This window comes from Nymphalis io, chromosome 18 (assembly GCF_905147045.1).
Source record: "Nymphalis io chromosome 18, ilAglIoxx1.1, whole genome shotgun sequence".
NCBI classification, from domain to species: domain Eukaryota; kingdom Metazoa; phylum Arthropoda; class Insecta; order Lepidoptera; family Nymphalidae; genus Nymphalis; species Nymphalis io.
In genome coordinates, this window is record NC_065905.1 from 4,492,123 (window position 1) to 4,513,765 (window position 21,643).

Below are 21,643 nucleotides of genomic sequence, written 5' to 3' on the forward strand. Positions count from 1 at the left end.
TGACGATTTTTTTAGCAGCACTTACATAATAAATAATTATAGGTTATGAATGATAAAAACTGGAAAATCCTATTATCTTCAGGATTTTAATGCAATATAAGGTTCCGCCATAAATAAATATCAATGAGAAATTATATTTAGGGACAAAATCGTCGTACTTACGCGTAAAAACACCCGCCAGCCATTTTCTTTTTGCTATCACTTTAACATGAAATAATACGGCACTGCACCATTGTATAACCTTCGATATGATATAAGGATTGTTTCTCGGCCTTTTCACTGGATTAGAATCGTTCTAACATAAAAATAAGCGAAAATTGAACAAAAAATACAATGAACGTACCAACTGTCAAGTTTGTTTCGCAACTCAAGTAGCGAAACAAACACCAAAACTGGTTACGCGATAAGGGACAAAAGATTTGATAATTCTATCTCTGTCTAAGCCATTTGTAACGAAATTTTCGTTCTCTTTCTTGTGTAAGTGAGAAGGAAATCGTCATTGCGTCTATTAGTTTCTCTGTCTACGCCTAGCACTTATTTTAATGTATTTGTAATTGTCTATAGTGAAAATATGCTTGGTCTTTTGACAATTGACGTTGTCAAAATAAAAAAAATATTGTCTATTGTCATTTGTATAGCTTGTATCGAGTGCTTGTTACTATCCATATTTTCAATTTTTATTTTAAATGAATTTCAATTGTTGAATTATAGTACATTTCTTTGTTGGATAAAAGAAATAAAAACATTAAAAATGGCTTTAAGGACATACGGCGATAAGCCGATCAGTTTTCAAATTGAGGAGGGCGGCGAATTTTACTGTGTCGGATCTGAGGTATTTATATAGTGTTTAAAGACTATTTTATTGAATAGCCAAAACATTGTACAAGTCATCAACTGCATTACTTCTTATTCATGATTCTTTATTTGTGACCTTTATATTTTTACGAATGATTTGTAGGTGGGAAACTACTTACGGTTATTCCGTGGGTCACTATACAAGAAGTACCCTGGCATGGCCAGGAGGACCTTAACTAATGAAGAACGAAAACGATTAGTCGACAATGGATTAGGGCCGCATGTTCTGTCTAGCTCTGTATCATTGCTGAAGGCTTCTGAAGTTGAGGATATTATTGAAGGGAACGATGAAAAGTAAGCCATTTTGTTATTCTTTTTATATGTATATTTATTAGAAGAAAGTTTAATTTATATTCAATAATTGTTGTTCATGTGCATTTTTACACTGAGTTTTCAGCCCCTTGATTAATTTTTTTTTTATTTAAAAAAATGTTAAATATATTGAATAACTTTATTTTCTTTATTTAGATACAAAGCAGTATCTGTTAGTCAAGAATTGGCTACTCCTCGTGAGAGCAAGAGTAAGAAGCCACACAATCCATCATGGTTGCCAGTTATGCCAAATTCTTCCCATTTGGATGCAGTTCCACAAGCCACTCCAATCAGCAGAACTAGAGTTCACAATAAGAAGGTAAATATTTAATGACTTATGATGTATAGTAAGTGTGGGTAATATAAATCAACAAAGATACAATATTTATGTATTTGGATAACAAGATAGTCAATATCAGTGTATAGCAGTTTAGTAGAGATTTCTTTTGTCAAATAAAGTATGCACAAATGCAAATTGTATCTATGAACCTATATTTGCTTATCTAAGTAGCTGTACCTGTGTGGGTAGCATGTTGGTACTTTTATATGAACAAATCATAAATATTTTATCATATTACAGGTTAGAACATTCCCACTCTGTTTTGACGATACTGATATGACGGCAATGCTTGAGAATTCTTCTCAGAAACAAATCTTGGTTCCAATCAGATTAGACATGGAGATTGAGGGTCAGAAATTGAGGGACACATTTACATGGAATAAGAATGGTAATGATTATTTAAATAAGTGTAATATATAAATTTAGTGATTTTATAAATTAATTTCCTCACCAACGTCATTTTCTTTGTATATTTACATGAATATCAGAAAGTACTTTTGTATAGAAAAAGTATATATGTATTAAATTTATGAATATTTTGTACAAATTATCTATTATCATTATGTATTTTGTCGTTCAACTTGGAAAATTATGCATGCTATGAGCTTCGATGCTGTGGTGCTGTGTTGATAGATAAGCATTTTCAAATCAATCCTAAAACAAGTTTATAACATACTTCAGTCTGCCTTCTTAATGCTATCAGTATGAACTTCACACTGCTTGATTAGCTATTATGATAAAAGTTTATTTTTTTAAATATTAAGTAGAATATTATATGGTATATTGGTGGTCAATTCATGAAGAGTGAAAGACCAGGTGACAGCTTTAAACTATTGTCATACAATATTCTTAATAGACTTTATTTATTAAGTATTTAGTTTTCTTTATTGAGCATAGAGTAAGATGTGAAAAGTTATTATTTATTGACTTCACCTAAACACATTTCACATTGGTTAATATTGAGCTCAACCTCTATAATCCTGTATTAATGAATAGCAAAAGTAATTTGTTTGTTTCACTTTTATGTCTTAATTACTCAACTGATCTTGATGATATTCTGTATATATCAGGGCTACAGAAAAGCACATTTAGTGCCTAACACCCCCTCGCAGGCATTACATATTTAATAAAAATATTTACTCTTTTGCCAGAATCAATTATAACACCAGAGCAGTTTGCGGAAGTACTTTGTGATGATCTAGAATTGAACACAAGTACATTTATCCCAGCAATTGCGACATCTATTCGTCAGCAAATTGATGCCTTTCCGAGTGAACCTCCAGCTATCTTGGAAGAGCAATCAGATCAAAGAGTCATTATTAAGTTGAATATCCATGTGGGGAACACTTCTCTTGTTGATCAGGTAATGTTTTAATCATGAAGGCCTTTAGTAATTTGTTTTTTAAGTCCGGAATTTTTTGTTAAAGAAAATTAATTGCTAAAAAATTCCACAGTGAAAATACCTAAAATGGTTCCGTAATATGTAAAAAGAAAGCCATAATGAAATTAACAATATTTTTGTAAAATAAAGTCTGCAGTAGACATTTTATTCTCTTAATTGGTGTGATTATAAGGGTATTACCCATTGTATACAATTATTTGTAGTCTTTCTTTTAATATTACAACTTAATATGAATGTAAGTAAAGTAAAAAACACAAAATTGCTTACTAATCACAGGTTGAATGGGATATGTCTGAAAAGGAGAATAATCCAGAGCAATTTGCAATGAAACTGTGTGCAGAATTGGGTCTAGGGGGAGAATTTGTAACAGGTATTGCATATAGTGTCCGCGGACAACTCAGCTGGCATCAGCGCACTTATGCATTCAGTGAAGCACCATTGCCTATTGTTGAGGTAAATCGATTGACTTTTTTTTAACATACCACTTATAAAATAGATAAAAAAACTAAGTATGGAAGGCATGTCTTGAAGATAATAATAATAGGTAAATTGCAATGTTTCATGTAAATCAGATTTCCTCAGTTTTATAATCAAATTATATCCGAACAAATACTACTATTGTTTATTTAAGTGTAATATGTAAATTAATTACAAATTACTTTAAAGATTACTGCTATGGTCCATGAATAATAAAATCTGATATTTAGGTTCATCAATTGGAAACATTTTTCACCAATTGTGCTTTTTTATAGTATAGGTAGGTGGACGAACAAATGGGCTACCTGATGTTGAGTGGTCACCAACGCCCATAGACATTCTAAGAAATCGCTTATATCGCAAATGCACCACCAACCTTGGGAACTAAGATGTTATGTCCCTTGTGCCTGTAATTACACTGGCTCACTCACTTTTTAAATCAGAACAACAATACCAAGTACTGCTGTTTTGCGGTAGAATATATGATGAGTGGGTGGTACCTACCCAGACAAGCTTGTAACAATCCCTACCACCAGTAATGTCAAAGAATCTTTATTGTTTAAATACTAATATCTATTAATAGCAAATATAAAAAAGTAAATTAAATTTACAGCCTGTAAATTTTCCGCCTGGTCAAAACCATTCCTTTCTCTTGAGTTTGGAGCTAATTTTGCACTTATAACTAGCACTTGTAACAAAATTTGATCCGACACATGCATGTTTCCTCATGATGTGTTCCTTAGGCAGTTAATTATAAACTGCCTCGTTAGTTTAGTGGCTTGATATAAGGCCGCAGACCCGGATGTACTGGGTTCAATTTCCCAGGTCGGGCCAATAAAAAGTTATTGGGTTTTTCTGTCAGAAAATTCTCAGTAGCAGCCCGGAGTCTGGAAGTTGGAAGTGTGTACACTCCCGTGCCTCGGAAAGCACGTAAAGCCGTTGGTCCTACGCCTGAACTCTTTCCGGTCGTGTCGGATTGCCGTCCCATCGGATTATGAGAGTTAGGGAATAGAGAGGGCACCTGTGTTTGCGCACACACTAGTGCAATATAATATCTCCTGCGTATTTGGCTAATCTCTCTTGAGATTGGCCGCCGTGGCCGAAATCGGTCTGGAGGACATTATTATTATTAATTATAAACAAATTAAGGATATGCAAATTCAGTAAGCGAATGTAATATTGAAAACCGCGAACGCCAAGCTCTATTATTGTTTAAAAAATATAATTGAATCATTGACGCTTTTGTTTTTTTTTTCTTTCACAGACGCCATACCGTCAACAATCGGAAGCTGAGCAATGGGCTCCATATCTGGAGACACTGACTAACGCTGAAATGGAGAAGAAGATCCGTGATCAGGACAGGAACACAAGACGTATGAGACGTCTTGCAAATACAACACCCGGTTGGTAAATATGATAACTATATAAATGGATGCCTTGATTGATAACACTATATTTAGTTACAACAAACTCTCTTACACAAGTCAATGCATATATCCTACATAGTACATCTCGTAGAGCTGCGTACATCATTGCCTTGTGTAGGAGGGGCATATAATAGTGATTAAAAGTTGTCTATGGCATTTGTTGCATTTTCGTCAATTTTGTTAACAATACTTTTCTATTCTTCATGGGCTATATATGTATCATATTATAACACGCTTTTATGGAGTTATAGTTTATATTCATATTGCGATGTCTACATTTCTACACTGTAGTATTTATGGTATGTGTTGCCAGAGTAGACTTGTTTATGGTATTATTAGTAACGGATTAGTGTAGCTGAACTTACTTTATTGTAAAGTCTGAAACCGATGCATATTGAATTATGAGGATATTTTATTTAAAAGAATTTTAATATGAATATAAGACTTGAATATGTTTTATATATTGTATGTATTTAGGACATCTTTCCTATATAAAACTATTCATTTAGTGATCAAGTATGATGAAACAGTTTTTATGTCATTATTATTGTTATCCAATATAAGAAATGTATGTGCGGGGACCTAATTTCTGTTGTTCATGGTACATTACACATACATTTAATTAATCTGCCTCTATGTAAACATTGTGGCAAGCTTGCTTTTAGACGATACTGTTATTTTAATATTTATATTTACTTCTACATTTAAACATAAATATGGGTCAAGATTGAATCAGTTACTAGATTAAATTTAATGCTATTTTATATTTCTCATATTGCCAAAGTCTGTGCGTGGGTTTTATGTATGATTTATACCCATACATACATACATACATAGATTCATATAGATGTGAAATGTTCATATGTAAATTATTTAATTTCAAGTACATTTTAGGATGGTTTCAGACTTTATTATAATAACAATAATAATTTATTATTATTAAAATTGAAACAATTCCGTAGTTAGCAAATTTTTTGAAATAATTTATTTACATCAAATTGTATGGTTTCGGTGATTTTGTTATTGTACTTAGTTAAATTATTATTATTAGTTAAATTAATATTTAATATCTAGTTAGTTAGTAAGTAAAATGATAAGCTGGGTGTTTAAAAAGTTTAATTTATGGCCAAATATCAAAGGTATAAAATAAAATTCCGTAGTTCATTTTTATATAATTTTTCAATCGGTGAGTTTTTTTTTTAAACTTAAAAAAGGTGTTCGTTAATTTCTGTATAAAAATAAAAACGAAATAAGTATGTATATGCCAATTTGTAACAAGTAGACTTTATTTTTTCTATATGGTATCTTAAATTATAATAATTATATAACGGGGAAGGGATTTCAAATTACTTGTTGGAAGGTTTTGTGTAAGTCCGTCTGGGTAGGTGCCACTTACCCATCAGATATTCTACCGCCAAACAGCAATATTTAGTATTGTTGTTTTCCTTTGTGAAGGGTGAGCGAGCAGTGGCGATGAACGGAATGCTTAATATTTTTTACATCGCCAATGTCTATGGTCAATGTCAGGTGGCATATAAAAAAAAGGTCATTATAATATATGGAAATTTCGTGAGAATTTGACGTAATGATCATTTTGTCTTAGTTGTACTATTTATAAATAAAATATTTAATTAATGCAGATAGTAAATAAAGCGTAACGAAATACAATGTTTGATATCGATTTCAATTAAGCACCGATTATTAAAGGTTAGCTTTAGCTCTAGTTTAATTTATTTTTTAATGACTCGATATTTTTATTGCACTCGTATTTAAGCTAAGCTGTTTGTTAATTTAAAGATTGCATGAAATCGAACTATTCAGTATATAAATATGAAAAAAAAAATCCTTAAACATACCTTTACGGCAACTTTTGAATTTTTAAAAAGAAATATGAAAAAATATATATATTTGGCGAATTGATAATATATTTTTTTGAAAAGAACGGGAAACCAATACTGGTATAATTTTAGGTCTTAATTAATTTAATTCCGAGAAGAACCGACTATAGTAACTTTTTTACATCAATTATAATTATACATGTCTAATGTTTTATAATATTTTGTTCAAGAGTAAAGTAACAGTCTGTAAAATGTCCCGCTGCTGGGCTGAGGCCTCGGCTCCTTTTTAAGAAGGTTTTGCAGCTCATTCCACAACGCACCAATGAGGGTTTTTGGAATACACATGTAACATGATTTGCATCCGATACAAGCAGGTTTCCTCACGATGTTTTCCTTTACCACCGTGCACGAGATGAAATTATAAACACAAATTAAGAACTTGAAAGCATAGCAGTGATTGTCCGGGTTCGAATTTCGAATCTTCAGTTAAGGTCTTCTAGCCACTGGGCCGTCTCACATTGTATCATATGCAATTTATGGTACACTATGGTATCAAAGTAGAAATTATTGTAGTTAAAATCACTATAATATGGCGCCGCTTGTCTATGGCATATGGCTAATGTAATTTATTTATGTCCTAATTAGAGACAATAATAGAATAATGTGCAGAAAATATCGAGTCTGTGTAGTCTTTTAAAGCTTTAACACATTATTCGGTAATTCTGTATGTCTTAGTGATGAATTATTTGTTCTCGACTTTATTATTTATATTTTATTTATTACATTAATAATAATAATTTATGTACTTAAATTAAATTTAATGTAAGAACTTCAATTTTATAGTTTTTACTGGTATTGGTGTTTTAGTGGCTTGGTTCATTGGGATTATATTGAATAAAAATTAGTATATATTACGATACTTTTAAGGATATAAAAATACAGCTTTTGTATTTCATTAATTTGCAAATGTATACGAAGTCGTTACGTTTAGATATTTAATCCTAATTATCTGTCTAAACATACTGTTACATATGATAGCATCTGGAATTGCGATATTTGGCATTGTCGTGTAGTGACAGAAAAACCATAAGATTATTATATTTTTTGGAATTCTTTTAAAAGGCAATTTTTCTTATATATTTAGATAATGCTTGGATTAGACACGTAAAAGAGCATTACAGTTCAAGGGAGCAAGTATCATAAATAAATAGAAAAACCATAACTATATACAGTATACTACGGTTTTCGGAACTAACGCAACATAACGGGAAAAATAAATAAAAATTATTTTAACTTTTTCCTGTATTGCATTCATAGCATAAGCCTCTTATAAAAAGTACTTCAATTAAAGTTTTTCGAACCACGCCTACTTAGCACAACTTAAAAAGTAAAAACAAATAAACTTCATTGTCTTGCTAACGCTACTTTTTTAGTTCACAATCACACGGCACTCCATTCCAATATGTGTACAATCAGCTACTATATACCACAAAGTATATTAGTTTAAAACAAATGTAGTCAAATATATATATCGGGCATGTAATGATATTTATCGCTACTGTTATTACAAAAGTTCGTATGTTACTGTAATGTTATATATACTTCTAATACGTTAAAAATTATTTAAAATATTAATTACTATTTTTATGCTAACTTTAAAAAAAAAACTTTATTTTCCACTTAAAAAAAAAACAGTATATAATAAATTTATATGCTCCTCTTTGACGTACAACCTTTTGTAATAAAAGTAGCGTTATGTACGTAACTGCATGCTGCTTAACGGTTTTTTTTTTTACATTATATAATCATAGATAAGAATGTTTTTAGTACAGCCTATTGGTATAGTATGTTTTTTTTTAATTCTGCATAAAATTAATCATTTATCGTTTTGATAATAGCACATGTCGTTATAACTCGTTTGTTGTTTTACTAATTGTTCCGATTTGTTTAAAATGTTAGAAGAGTAAGCTTTCATTTCTTTTGCGATTGTCGATTGATATTTTATAATTAAAGCGTTTATAACATTATTCATTTGTCAATCGTTGATTACGAAAGGTTTGATCGACTGTATTTTGTATTTTACTGATAAAATTGTAAATTTGTGGTGTTCTGTAAATGTTAAAATAATAATATCTTACGTAACTAAAGTACAAAAAGTATGCGCTGTGTTGTTAGCTAAACGATACAGTTTTGAACGCTCAATTTATATATACTTAAATATTAACTCGTATTCGGGTTGTATTTTGTGCAGAATTTAATAGAATTAGATTAAATTTAAAAGTAAGTAGACTGTTAAACTTTTTTCACATTAAACGATTTTTTTTCAAAAAAAAATATTAGTTTCATTTGACCGCTTTTTTAATTTTAATAGTTTAATGCATTGGGTGATTAAGTTGATACGTCTGCTTACCATTTCATTTTTTATATGGCAACACTTATGTATGAAATCGCATGATAACATATACATTTTATTATATGCATGTCAAATAAGAATATTATTATTAGCAATATATATATATACTTTAGATGTATATTTAGATTAATTTTTTTTCTAATTATTATATGTGTAGTATTAGTAACTGCTATTTTATATATAAAAAACAATAATATAATGAGTTTTCGTTATAAAGGATTAAATATGAAATGTTACATTAAAGTGTTGCTATATACAAAAAGAGTTAAACAATTCTGACACGTTTGTTTGGTGGCAGATGTGTCGTTGAGCCGCGCTGTCAATCGGCTGATCCGGGCAGACGAGGCGCTCTTCCAAAGTACACCTGAGAAGAGAAGGAAAAAAATTTAATCACTCAACGCAAACCAGTTACCATCTACAAAAAAAAAACAACATTTATAACATACAATTATATTGTTATTAATAATAAGATTGCAATAAAGTATTGTAATATGATATTAATTTCGGCACTGTTGATATTTAGGCTTTTCAATATAAAATAAATGAGCGATATATGTTCGCATTATGTATAAGACCAATTGAAGTTGTTTCCTAGTATAAACAATATTTGTTATTTTTGTGTGGCAACACAAGACTGCATGACTTATAATACAAAGATGGCGATTCTGTATAACCGATGATGACAATTATGTCAGCTTAGAAAGAAACGCGATAAGTGTAAAATTTACATTAAAAAAATATTTTGAAAACATATTCGGCTTAAAATTTACAAACAAGTATTATATTTTGTAGTTGATTATCTAAGTTGCAAGTAATACTTTAATATTGTATTATCAATGAAAATACTTTTGAAACTAAATGATATTAATTATTGGACTCGATATTTCACCATAAACAAATAAAAAAAAAGATAGATAATAAATAACACATTCAATAGTAAGTAGTATCCTAATCAGACTCTCAAATTGCAATCTCTTGTATTACAAAATGAGGTAAATATATTTAAAAAAAAAAAAACAAGTTTTTATTTAATCTGGACTGTGTTTAGATCTATTCTGTGAGAACAAACTCGAAACTCACCACAGAAAACTGTCTTGAAATGTCAGAAAGTGATAAGCGATATTGACAATAATTAATATAACATTTCAACAATATTCGAATCAAAATCGTATATCAACTTGATCATCTTTTTTGTGCTAAAATTAAACACGATGCCCTTATATATGTATTATATAAATATTGATGTATTGATTGATTTGTATGTGTGAAGAGTGTCAATTTGAAATATTTGACGGCGCGTCACTTGAAAATGAGTATTTACTCCAATGACAGGGCGAGTAAAGAAATATTATATATATTATAATAAACAAATATTATATATATTGCATGTAATTTGTTAATAATAAGTAAAATAAGGCAAATAGTGGCATTGTTCGACTATTGGTTCGCTCAGTAGCATTACTCAGATATCGTAAGTCGATTGTCAACTTTTGACAGGTGAATAATGAAGTGAGTCCTTACAGAATAGCATGTATCGTAATCGAAGTGTATGTAAAATTTTTTGCTACTAACTTCTTGCTAACATTCATGATTCTAGGTCAAACGGGAAGTACCATATAGTTTTTCATTTTGATGAGGCATAAACGGTGGTAGCTTTTGATTGTTTTGATTAGAAGTTTGAAGTATTTTGTCACTGCTCCAAGGGATTGCAGACTTGAGTAATTGATATTTCAATTCGAATCCACCACGTGTTCTTGAGAAAAAGGCGCTTGATCGACGGACAGACGGACAAAGAAGTGATCCTTTAAGGGCTTTTCCTTTTAAGATACGGAAACCTAAAGGCTCATCAAGTAGTCTCAGCGCTGATATCTGCGAGCATGTGTTACACTAACTTTTCCATCTGAAGTTTTCAACTTAACAAATAAATGTTTATATGATATTGTATTATATGAACTTTTGTATTCACTATTGTGAGACATTCCTGTGTCAAATAAAATTAAAGTGTGCTTTAGTTTCTTAAGTTTGTAAGGAAATTAGATATTCGTTATTGCAAAATTTAATTGATGGTGGAATGGATCACATTTAAAATTGAAAATATTTACGCAATTGGATATATTTTCAAAATGTATAATGTATGTTTAGAGATTTTATTTTCGCATTTTAGACGTTGGTTAATAAAAAAACTTTTTTTTTGTCTTCGATGAGTTGGACTCAATCTGGAATATATTGATTTTTTGAAATTAATAGTTCATATAATTAAGTAGTAACTACTATCAGGAAATTTTTCTCATTGATTTATGTAACATTTTTTTAAAATAAATATTCATATGCAATACAGTGTTTTATTTATCTCGAAAGTTATATGTAAATGTACGTCACAAGATCTGAGTTTTTTTTTTAAATTTATACAGATATAGGTAGATATATAATACCTGGGCGACTGACTTTGTTTTTTTTTTAATTCCGTTTTTTGCGGGATATGCCTATTATGACTTAAAATAAACTTGAAACGTAAAATGTGTTAATACAAAATTTGAGTCACATACACGTTAGAGCTGTTTCCGAGATAAACAAATATACAATACATCTACGTATACAAGAATCTCATTTAATATTATACGTTTATTTTAACGTATCTAATAATCCCTACCGGTTCAAAGTGAAAAATGTAGATGTTAATTTTTATTTACAGCAAACATATATAATTAATGTGGTAGGGCTTTGTGCAAGCTCATCTGGGTAGGTACCACTCACTCATTAGATATTCTACCGCAGAACAGTAGTACTTGGTATTGTTGTGTTCCGGTTTGAAAGGTGAGTGAGCCAGTGTAATTATAGGCACAAGGGACAAAAAATCTTAGGTCCCAAGGTTGGTAGCGCATGGGCTATGTAAGTAATGGTTGACATTTCTTACAATGTCAATGTCTATGGGCGTTGGTGACCACTTAAATAAAAAAATATTATTATTTATTTTGAATAACATTAACACTGAAAAAGACATTGAACTAAAGATAAAGTTTATTTTGTCACAATTTTTTTACATATAAATGTTTACTGTGACATCGATTTAAACAGTTTTTTTTAGTAGACATACATGAAAAGTTTTCTTCTATCTGTTATAATTTTGACATGCGGTGTGACATCATTTTCTCTCTGATTAAGTTGACATGATAAGCTACGTGATCTGAGTAGTTAAGGCGGGAAAGCTTAAGAAACAAATAAACTAACGAGCTCACTTTCTTATTTATAATTTTAATTAGGATTGATGTACTATACAGCTGAAAATCTTGAAACGACCGTAAAAGAGTATCTAAAGCTAGTGATATAAATAACTCGAAGTCCAACCATATAACAAAGCTAGGAGCAGCTTTTTACAAAAAATGAACTAGTTACCGTTTCGTATGCATTAATAAAGATAAAACCAAGACGATATGTGTTGTTGTTTACGCTCATATATCACCAAGATCGCCGCTGGCCGCCTGAACGACCGCTTACAAAATGTTTTTTAACAATACGATATTTATTATACGAATGTTTTTCAGGTAAATGGAAGTAAGAGAAAACTTAAATTTTATACTCGTAGAAGTTATTGAATTTACATTATAATGAATATTAAAAATTACTACTTTTTATTTAATACATTTAACGATCCCTCACGAGTGACACGTGTTTGCGTGTCGTGTGTGTGTGCATCGTTTTGGAATTGAATATAATTGAACCATTTATGAGCTAAATTAAAATTAATTAAAATAACAATTAGTTGTCCAATAATCCTAAATAATTTTGTAACTTGAACACTGAATGAAAACATTGAACTGTTGAACCAAAAATCTATATACTATAAAGGGTAGAAAAGGCTAATATAACGCGTTTTCCTTAAGAAAATAGTTTAGACAAAGGCAAATAATGTCCCCTCAGTCGTTTAAGATTTATTAGGCTCGACTCAGACGTTAAGACGCAAAGAAGATTCAAGTTTCGAATCGAGAAAACACGGTTTGCGCATGTGCTAAGCCGACCAATGCTATTTCTCTGCATCATTAGGGTTGGAATCGGTAAATATTCGGAAAATAATTGAATATCGATACATTTTATTGTATTAGATAGTCCAACAGCTTAATTTATATAACGTTCCAATTAAAATAAGTATGTAGTTTAACCGTCGTGAATGTACTTAATAATTATTATTAACGGTAACGAGAAATTGTATATAACATTATTAAAAAATGATCTTTTATATAAGAAACTAATTCATAAAACATCTGTATCATGTATATTATACATACATATTTATTTTCTATATATATAGTGACGTATTTGTTTTAATAATAAGTAGAAGTTATAGAGGTATTGCTGAAATAGGTGTATCGGTTATTGCGTTTTCTTTTTGTAAATCCAGTATATTTATAATATTACATTATTAAAGTATAGTAGATGCTATATTTATTACAATTTATAAAATTAGTTGGGATAACTTATTCTACGGGATGTACCATTTATCGATAGAATATTAGACAACACTACTGGCAGATTTTGCTAACCGTTCTGTCATTCAGTGCGATAAAATGTTTGGAACAAGCGGAGGGAAGCTTTCGAGCGCGAGCTCTACTCCCGCCAACGGAAAAATTCAAATTTGGAATGAGCAAATAACATTTTCTGATTAAAAAATTTCTACGTACGTACTTTTGTTGATATTAATTTGTGATTGTGAAATATTTTTTTAGTTGTGAATAGTTTGCAGTGGTTTCATTGTGTACTTACTTATTTAAAAAATAAAATAAAAACTAGTGTTTGTTGTGATACGACGGAGAAAGTGCGGAAATTGTTAGGTAAGTATTTTTATATACCTTCAATAAATTTAATGAGAGGTAAAAGTGTTGTATTAAAACTACATTTATTTAATTATAATCGATTAAATTAAATGCTGATAGATAATTTTCAACGACATTACGTCAATTATAAAAATAGGTACTCGCATATTTTTTAAATTTTATTATAGCTAAATAACGATTAATATATATTTTAAGAAATGTGTCATAAGTATTCTTTGTATATATATATTATTTATATCAGGATTCAGTTCAATTATTTTTAAAAGCACTAGTTTAGATATTTAAATAAAACTTTACGAATATCTTTTTAAACGTACAAAAATTAAAAGTTGAAAATTGGCGATGGATTTTTACATACAGATAATTATAATATTCAACTGTTTTCTTTAAGGTTACTCCCCTAAACTCGCATATTTTCCGACATCATTAGCTTATAAGGTCTCGTAAATAGATGACAGCTATTATGTAAGCAGTAAGCTTCATTGGAATTCAAGATTCGTCAATGTTCATTTTAAATTATCGTAAAATATCATGATATTTATCGATATTACAAAAAATTTGTAATATCGATTTTTCGAATACTCTATCGAAACTTCCTTCGAGTTTTTTTATTTATAGGGACCGTGGTGGTACAGACATTTACATTCCTCTACCATTGATAGATAACGGAGATTAAGAGAGAGCTATTATATAGATCGAGTTCAGTTACTAAGAAATTACACTGATTTGATAAAATAATGCTTATATTATAGCTATCGTCACTAATTCCTAACATATGAATGATTTATATCACATATACCAGAAAATTATCTCAGTATATAGTGAAGCTTATAGATATTTTTCAGTATTTTTTTTATAGAATAGGAAGATGGACGAGCATATGGGTAATGGGCCACCTGATGGTAAGTGGTCACCAAACGCCCTTAGACATTGGCATTGTAAGAAATGTCAACCATCGCTTACATATCCAATGCGCCACCAACCTTGGGAACTAAGATTTTATGTCCCTTGTGCCTGTAATTACACTGGCTTACTCACCCTTCAAACCGGAACACAACAATATCAAGTATTGCTGTTTTGCGGTAGAATATCTGATGAGTGGGTGGTACCTACCCAGACGAGCTCACACAAAGCCCTACCACCAGTATATGTAATTCTATGAAGGGATATAATAGTTTTATTTCTAGAATTCTCTTAGATCAACTGCGTAGCCCGTATACTGAAAGCAGGTCTCTAGAGAGATATGGTTATCACAGTTTATATACTTAATACATATAATGCACACATACGTAGAACCTAAAGAGTGACTATGTAGAAAGATCTTTCTTAATCTATAATAACGTTTAATTTAAAAAAATATATTTATTTTTGTAATTATATAATTAATTTTTTTTATAAATACTTTGTAGAAAGGCATTTAAGCAAATGATCTAACTGAGTCACCTTTGAATGCTCATCAGTATAAAACGATCCTTATATTACTAATGCGCTAAACATGGCTGAAGATTAATGCCTTACACCTGCTTTACACATTATTACTCATCATTCACAAAAACACACCACTGCAAATATTGGTAGAACGATTTATAAGTGGGTGGGCTACATTAACGGGTCTGCTAATATCCCTTAACTATTATTTCACGAACGCCATACGATATCTGTGTCATTTATAAACCATGACAGAAAATTTTACAATTTGGGTATAACCATCATGGAAATTTGCGAATTTAAAGGTAATCTATTTATAATATGGTTAAAAGGTTATATATAATGTATCCTTCAAAGGTCGTAGTACTCGGCAATTGCAAGTAACGTTACATTTTTTAATGATTAGTTAATATGACCCACGGTCTCTGGGCTTTATATGTATTTTATTGCGATATATAAACACACCACTGCAAATATTGGTCGATATATAAACACAGACGTCAATGGTTATCGGATTTTTTGTGGAACATTCTGTTATTTTTTTCTATTTCTAACATTTCAAGTTACCAAGCCCTATGTTTTGATGATTATTAATTACGGAAATACAGTTTCAACGGAAGAATCTTCCTGTTTCATACAGCTCGGAATTTATTTTTTTGGTTTTAACTATACAATAATGATTCCAGATAAGATATATTAAGCCGTTTTTGTCAAAAGATAGACAGTATGACAAAAAAGTGATTCTTTATAGGATTACTTTCCTCATCGAACCCTTATGGGTTCCGTTTTTTGCTGTTCTCGCCATAAAAAGATATGTGCTAGATAAAGAAGGCAATAGCGCTATTAGCGATGATTTATATTTACCCTACCCAGCCAAGAAAGAGTAGTAATGGTTTTAGCAGTTTATGTTTCTGCGTTTATTCTTGACGTTTCATAATATAATCAGCAGATCCTAATAGCTCGGAAGCTGGCGAGGATTTCAGATACCTACGTAAATATTTATAAAATCGGTTTTTGTAATCGCTCCAATTGCTTATCGATTAGAGCGATTAAAAACCTTTTAGGATTCTATCAGAAACCTGGATGTCTGCCTCGTTGATTTTCTTCGTTTTTATAAGTTATGCAGTAATAATATATACTAATATCCCTCAAAGAGGCAGATATAAATAAATACTCTTTTTTTAACATTGATCAAGCGTTGATAAGAATTGACAACGCATTGGCAGTATCAGATTGACTTGAAATTTTGCGATACAATAATATTATACCATTGAGTTGTTGTGATAGATGTGAAAAGGGCCATCAGCTCTTCAATTAGTAATAATAATTTTATCAAATTTACTCTTTTAAGTAATATAACAAGCGATTCCAACGTAAATATACTCCAACGCCAACAGAACAAGATCATAAGGACAATTGCAAAAGTACCATGGTACATATTCAACAATGAGGTTCACGAGCACCTTAAAATGAGAACAATCAAAGAGGAAATTCGGAGTTTGGCAGACCGGTTAAGCCCTATTACCCTAACGAACTCGCTCGTCAACTCACCATGGACCAGTATGTGAGACTAGAAGTCCGGCTATAGCTCTGGGCAGCAGATGAGTAGACGCTTCCAATAGGAAGCCACTCCGCATGACAGCATCACAGAACAAATGCTCAAAACCTTGGGGTTGATTGCAAATACACACAGAGAAAAAAAAGTAATATAAAGTCTTGATTAACTCATTCTCATTTATCGTCATGATTATATGATGATGATATATTTAGTGATACTACAAACAAACGTACAAAAAATCTAATTTTACCTCTTTATAATATTAGCATAGATAAATAAAATATAATTTGTTATAGACAAAGCTTCCTCACAACAACAAACACAGGGCGACAAAGGTCGCCCTGTTCTTATTTGTAATTTATATGTAACTTTGTGTGTCCTATTCTATTTTCTTCTATTCGATTATGTCTAAATTTATTATCGACTTCCGCTTTCGATGAAACAAGGCTTTAGACTAATTGTAATCGGTTGAGGTCGGTTGAGACAAACCTTTAGAATATAAACAGCGCCATCTATGATCTTTCTTTTGAGTAACAACTATACACAACGACTACGTTTCTTTTCATGTAAGTGCGTCGCTATTTTTAATCTGTTAATTTAGCATTAAGTTAATTAAATATCGTGAACTCTGGGTAATATTCAACTAAAAATAATAGGGCTAAGATATTTTCCTGCGTGTAAAATGGAGACTATATTTTAAGTAAGACTTCTAGCAATACAACAGTGAAAGCCGCAAACATATGTAATTAATACTGGTGGTAGGGCTTTGTGCAAGCTCGTCTGGGTAAGTACCACCCACTCATCAGATATTCTACAGCAAAACAGCAGTAATTGTTATTGTTGTGTTCCGGTTTGAAGGGTGAGTGAGCCATTGTAATTACAGGCACAAGGGACATAACATCTTAGTTCCAAAGGTTGGTGGCGCATTGGTGATGTAAGCGATGGTTAACATTTCTTACAATGTCAATATATATGGGCGTTGGTGACCACTTACCTCCAGGAGGCCTTCCTATTGTATAAAAAAAAATATTAGTTTTTGTTAAATGTCTATAATGTACAGAGATCGGCCTGTTACAATGTTATTATATGTATAGATAATTCGTTTTCAATTACGTTATATATCGATGTTTTGTTCACGTACGGACACGGACAGCGAATACTTCGAAATATCGTCGCCAATTTCGACGTGTCCACTCCATTATAATGAGATCCCATACTTTCTGAAATATGTCGAGTATTTTTCGATAAATAACGTAATTGAAACAGGAATAACGAATTATATTTTACTTATATTATACTTACGCTTATACACAACAATGTTAGTAAGAAATATTAATAAGGAAATGACTCCATAAAGCGCCTTGACATTCAAGGAAAGGTGGATGGCACCAGACCACGTGGAAGACCCATGCGATGGACCGACCAAATAAAAATAACTGTTGGCGGTCCTTTGCATGAATGTACCAAGCTCACCACTAATAGGGACATGTGGCGAAGGCTCGTAAGGCGAATAATATCTGCGCCGAACAATCCGTAATACTTCATGGCGACCACGACCGCTCTGGCAAAAGTGTCACGATGAAGAAGAAGATTGTGATTGTGAGTGTGATGCACTGTTAGAATTAGGAATATGATGTATTATTGTTACTATTAGTCTTTTGCTTTGCTTATTCAACATACATACACTATTTACGTATTGATTGAGTTATCTGACATACGACCTACGCACACGTAGTCTTGTGGCGTTCTGACAATATTAATCAAAAATATTAAGATGAAACTTTAGACAATTTAGTTCTTTTTAATGATTCGACCTACACCTAATAAGTCTTAAAATTTTCGATCAGTATTCTGTGTTGTAAATTTTGTTCGGTGAATAAACAGTTGTTTTATTTATTTAACTAGACATTCAGGTTTCAGAATATCTTTAGAGGGTATTTTAAAACTTGCATGAAGCATACTAAACTTTTAGAACGAATAAACTTCAATTTGGAGCTGGAAAGGCTGAGAGTTCTTTCTCTAGCATAAAGCAGTATAGGGTTATAATTCTAGGCTTTTGAAAATTCAAAATTATCTGAGCTATTTTATCATATATCATATTTATATTGATAAAACAGTATAAATACCTTAGATACATTATTGATAGACGATCAATATAAAAGTAGGATTTTTGACAATCAATAAGCAAGTGTAAGTGTACAATAAAACTACAGGTAGAAATGGTTAATATTTTTTACAGCGCAAATGTCTATGTACGGTTGTTAACACTAACCATCAGGTGGCCCATTAGTAAAAAAAAGAGATCATCAGTCCAACTGTCTGGAGGGCTCTACGCTCCAACGCTCCAATGCTCCGGCCACTTCATGTTGCTAATTTTACAAGCAAGTCAGTACAGATCTTAGGTTTAGGTTAGCCTCATTTCTGATTTTATCCTTCAAACTCCGAACGTAGCTCGCAAGATAGCACTTCTTCTTAGCTAAATTATCTCTTAAAAATTCTCAAATAGACTATAAATTTAAATTACGATTTTCTTTTAAATTCTCGTATTCATTCCAAGGGGGTTTAAGTAAATTAATTATCGTTTCATTCTGCTTCTCTAACTTCCCAAAAAAATCTAATTACATGTAAGCATAAATTATGTAAATTACGTAGATGCTCTTGTTAGATGATGGTTTAATGAGTAACCACACAACTCAAGAAGCAGGAATTCGATCTGCGGTCACAGACCTGTCCGCAAAATGTGTTGATTACGGCAATTCTAATGGGAGTTCGATGTAAGTACAGGACATTGCCAGTCAGATGCCTTCGGTCATCAGGGACACCACAGTTTTGTAGATGCCATTGTTATCATTGAAGTTCTCGAGAATTGCCATACAGCTATAATGTAACGATCTTACCCCCCCACTTACCCCCTCGGGCCTTTTTCCTTCATTATATAAAAAAAATAAACGGATACATCTGATCTATATTACAAAGAACTAAATCACGGTATTGGAAAAAAAGACGACCATGACATGGTAATAAAATATGCTGTGTCTTAAAGTAAAATTAAATCAATATTTTCTTTAAATATCAAAGGTGTCTGTTTCAATCAGTACATGTTACGGATAATATTATATTCAAATTTCAAATTACGCTCATTATTAGATAATTCGCAAGCCTCACAAATACTGGTTCGATTATACGCAATTACTTAAAAGTGCTATCTGATTTGCGGAGTTGAATTACAGCAAAAAGATTACAGAGAGACGTTCACTTTACGTTATACACATTAAGCTCGTACGACTTGCCTACGCTAAACCGTGCAAATCGTAGACTTCAAATCTTTGTCAATAACTGGTTCAAAATAACTAACTATTGAGGATACTCGAGTGTCATAGATCTACTTGAAGCAGATTCTCGCAACTTAAATCAATCGATATTATATTGACTATCTGTGGAGGTATGTTTCTTATACAGTAACAGCCTGTTAATGTCCCACTGCTGGGCTAATTCCTCCTCTCCCTTTTGACGAGAAGGTTTGGAGCTTATTCAACCACGCTGCTCCAATGCGGGTTGGTAGAATACACATGTGGAAGAAATTCAATTAAATTAGACACATGCAGGTTTCCTCACGATGTTTTCCTTCATCGTCAAGCACGAGATGAATTATAAACACAAATTAAGCACATGAAAATTCAGTGGTGCTTGCCCGGGTTTGAACCCAAGATCATCGGTTAAGATCATACGTTCTAACTACTAGGCCATCTCGACTCTTATGGATGTTTCTTATACATATATATAATTGCCAAACTCAAAATATATTTAATGGCGTTATGTGAATAAAAAGAAATACCTCTTACATAAGCAATGGCTTCTATCTATGCAATGTGTCTGGACAAATGTGTGTAACTAAACTTCAATATTTAATTGTTACTTTGATTGTAATTTATTAAAACATATATCTCTATTTGTTTAAACATTTTTAATTATTTTATTATTATTGTATTTTCATTTTTTATTCAATATGAAATATTTTCCTTTTTCTAGAATTAAAAAAAATAAAATACCTCACTGTATTAGTAACGCTTGCATGTTTTCTTTTATATTTGCCTATTGTGCGTGTTATAAATTGTATTAACTTTTATTATTTAAGTAATTTTATCTCCTTTTACCTTTTACTGCATTGAATGTAGCGTTTGTGTTGGCAGCATATGTACAAGGCGTGGACTGAAAAGCAGCCTAGCTGAGACTACGAACTTTTCACCAAATTATGATATTGTTAACTCTTTTTTTATGGTTTTGTACCTTAATTTTTTTGTCTTTGTTTCTTTGTGGTGAATTATGTTATTTATTATTATTATATACATATTCAACTGAATTAATGTTTTAGTTTATTTTTGTTTGTATTTACAGAATCTTTTTTTTAAAGTTTTGATCTATAGATTTATAATACGATCCTAATACTATTTACTAGTTTATGTTAATGTCAATATTCAGTCATATATTTTTTATTTGTATATTAAGTTAATCTACAATTGGTATATATTTTGTAATACTCTTTTTATATAATCAGTAAGAAAATGTATTACTTAACATATAACGTTGGCTTCCTAATAAATAAACTAATACACATTGAATACATATTTGACATTAATATTCGTCACATGTAGGTTTCCTCATGATGTTTTCTGCCTCTACTTAGCATTAGATGATTTAAAAAAAAAGAAATAAAACACATGAATATTCTGTTGTAGATGCTCGAGCTTGATTGGCCCCTCTCAA

The 21,643-nt window shown here is 31.0% G+C and overlaps 2 protein-coding genes across 3 annotated transcripts in view; one reads left to right on the plus strand and one right to left on the minus strand.

Moving 5' to 3' along the window:
• LOC126775553 (histone deacetylase 3) overlaps positions 1-21,643 on the minus strand; it is a 398,376-nt gene that overhangs the window by 26,261 nt on the left and 350,472 nt on the right. The window lies entirely within an intron of this gene.
• Positions 645-10,098, plus strand: LOC126775555 (SWI/SNF-related matrix-associated actin-dependent regulator of chromatin subfamily B member 1-A). 2 transcript variants are annotated; one of them, XM_050497580.1, is made up of 8 exons: positions 645-832; positions 959-1,149; positions 1,324-1,486; positions 1,748-1,895; positions 2,659-2,870; positions 3,186-3,362; positions 4,651-4,789; positions 9,363-10,098. In XM_050497580.1, the coding sequence occupies exons 1-8, from the start codon at positions 752-754 to the stop codon at positions 9,452-9,454; spliced, it is 1,203 nt and encodes a 400-aa protein (XP_050353537.1). In that variant the 5' UTR covers positions 645-751; the 3' UTR covers positions 9,455-10,098. The 2 variants fall into 2 exon arrangements, with proteins under 2 accessions (XP_050353537.1, XP_050353538.1); XM_050497581.1 differs by lacking the exon at positions 9,363-10,098 and having other exon boundaries at positions 4,651-4,797.

Coding starts and splice junctions, on each gene's coding strand:
- LOC126775555 (XM_050497580.1), top strand. CDS start 752: ATGGCTTTAAGGACATACGGCGATAAGCCGATCAGTTTTCAAATTGAG. Junction 833..958: donor TTTACTGTGTCGGATCTGAG/GTATTTATATAG, acceptor AATGATTTGTAG/GTGGGAAACTACTTACGGTT. Junction 4,790..9,362: donor TCTTGCAAATACAACACCCG/GTTGGTAAATAT, acceptor GTTTGGTGGCAG/ATGTGTCGTTGAGCCGCGCT.